The sequence below is a fragment of the Microtus ochrogaster genome, chromosome 4 (assembly GCF_000317375.1).
Source record: "Microtus ochrogaster isolate Prairie Vole_2 chromosome 4, MicOch1.0, whole genome shotgun sequence".
NCBI lineage: Eukaryota > Metazoa > Chordata > Mammalia > Rodentia > Cricetidae > Microtus > Microtus ochrogaster.
In genome coordinates this window covers 1,135,286-1,137,066 of record NC_022011.1, presented here as the reverse complement: position 1 = coordinate 1,137,066, position 1,781 = coordinate 1,135,286, and the positions used below count along the sequence as shown (strand labels likewise).

The following is a 1,781-nucleotide window of genomic DNA, read 5'->3' as shown; positions in this document are numbered from 1 at the left end:
GGTGCTGTGGAAATTGGCTTACAAGCCACAAGAGCCATTTCCCTTCCGCACATTCCCTAGGCTTTCTGGTGTGGGCAGCGGATCATCTTTCTCATATTGTTGCTGAACCCATTCACTTCTTGGGCTGATAGTAGGCACACCCGAACACCTCTGACCAGTTCCAGGATTAGTCTCTGCTCTGCAATGGCAAAACAGGAAAGGAAGCAGAACTAGAGTAGACCGCACGGAAAGGGAATACAGTCTTTATTCTTGATAGTGTACTACTTTGATGGATTCATCTGAGGGGTCCATATGTTTCCAAGGTAACCGTTTCAGGTACCTCCTTTCAGTCACAAGCATGCCAGCAAAGGTTCCTGAGATCAAAGGTTTCTCTTACTGTCTCAAATGGACATGTGTATACTAGGTCGTGACCTATCAGCTAAACCTGCCATCAATCCAAGTTTCCACACACCAAGCAAACTGAGCCACACTTAGCCACACTGTTCGAGCACATCTTGGACTGGTTAGGACCCTTTGTGCACTGGGGAATTTCCCTGGAATTTTAGCAAATATTATCATATATTTATTCAGCATGAATGGTTTCTTTAACTTGGAAATATTCACAATCAGGAATAATTAAAATTTGGTTCTTAGATGCCATGACTTCTTGGGTAGTAGCAGGTAAGAGGATACATTTTAGTTTATTTTATGAGGAACTATTGACCTTTCTAACCAGGTGAGCTGTTCTTCATCTTCCTAAACTTGCATAGTCACTGCAGCACAAAGTTTAATAAAAGCAACTGTAGTCTCCTTTATAACTCTGTATCACTCCTTACATGCGCCTCTCAGATGAAGCCAAAGTCTAAGGTACTCAATTTCTTCTTGCCTTGATGTTGAATCACTTAAGATTAATTTTATTGATTATCTGGAGATCTGAAATAAAATAAATGATAAGATTAACTTTTGCATTGTGCTTCAAAGTTAGAAACAACTTACTTTCAGAAAAATTTTTGCTTTCTGTGTTTAAAAACATACCTTGAAGATGAAAATTACTTAAAGTATACAATATTTGAAAGTGAGTCTGGGGTGTTTAGGGACAGTACATCAGTGTTAGCTCACTGCGAGCAGGCGAGCAGGTGAGGCGGGTATCTAGTGTGAGGACTACAAGTGTGTTCAGGGACTAGGCAGGTGGCTCAGCGCCTGAGAACACCGTTCAATACCCGGGTTGGTTCTCAGAATTCACATGGTGGCTCACAACTGAGTGATATTCCACCTCCAGGGGATCTGATGCCTTTTTCTGGCCTCCTAGGGTATTAGGCATACACATGGTGCACATACATACATGCAGATGGAAACTTAAACTCATAAAGTAAAACAAACAAAAAAAAAAGATTATGTTTAGTATCCAAAACAAAATTGGCACTTAGTAGAAAGTTTTTATTTGTTTGGTACCTTTTTACTTCTTCCTGATTATCTGAGTATTGATATATGTTATCCTCTGTGGCTCTTCTAGACTCTCCTAAAGGAAAAAGAAAAAAAAAATGAACTGGTGTTAATCCCATTGAACAAGAATAAAAACCACCCACCCAAATATTTTTGTTGAATTAGGCAAGTTTTATTTTCTGTCAGACATGGTTATCTCCCTAAAGCGGAGTTTGAGAGAATAGCCCTGCGTTAAGGAGAAATGAGGTTTTTATAGCTACAAAACTGCAAGGCTAGGGAGCTTCTTCTTCTTCTTCTTCTTCTTCTTCTTCTTCTTCTTCTTCTTCTTCTTCTTCTTCTTCTTCTTCTTCTTCTTCTTC

At 39.6% G+C, this 1,781-nt stretch overlaps 1 protein-coding gene across 1 annotated transcript in view; it reads right to left on the bottom strand.

Annotated features, from left to right (window-relative positions):
- Positions 1-288: 288 nt before the first annotated feature.
- The window catches only part of Ttc29 (tetratricopeptide repeat domain 29), a 225,708-nt gene continuing 224,215 nt past the window's right edge, over positions 289-1,781 (bottom strand). The window contains exons 12-13 of the mRNA XM_005345375.3: positions 1,432-1,498; positions 289-912 (exon numbers count right to left, since the gene is read on the bottom strand). Of these exons, the coding sequence (XP_005345432.1) occupies positions 894-912; positions 1,432-1,498 (86 nt within the window). The 3' untranslated portion in view covers positions 289-893. The remainder of the gene's footprint in view (positions 913-1,431; positions 1,499-1,781) is intronic.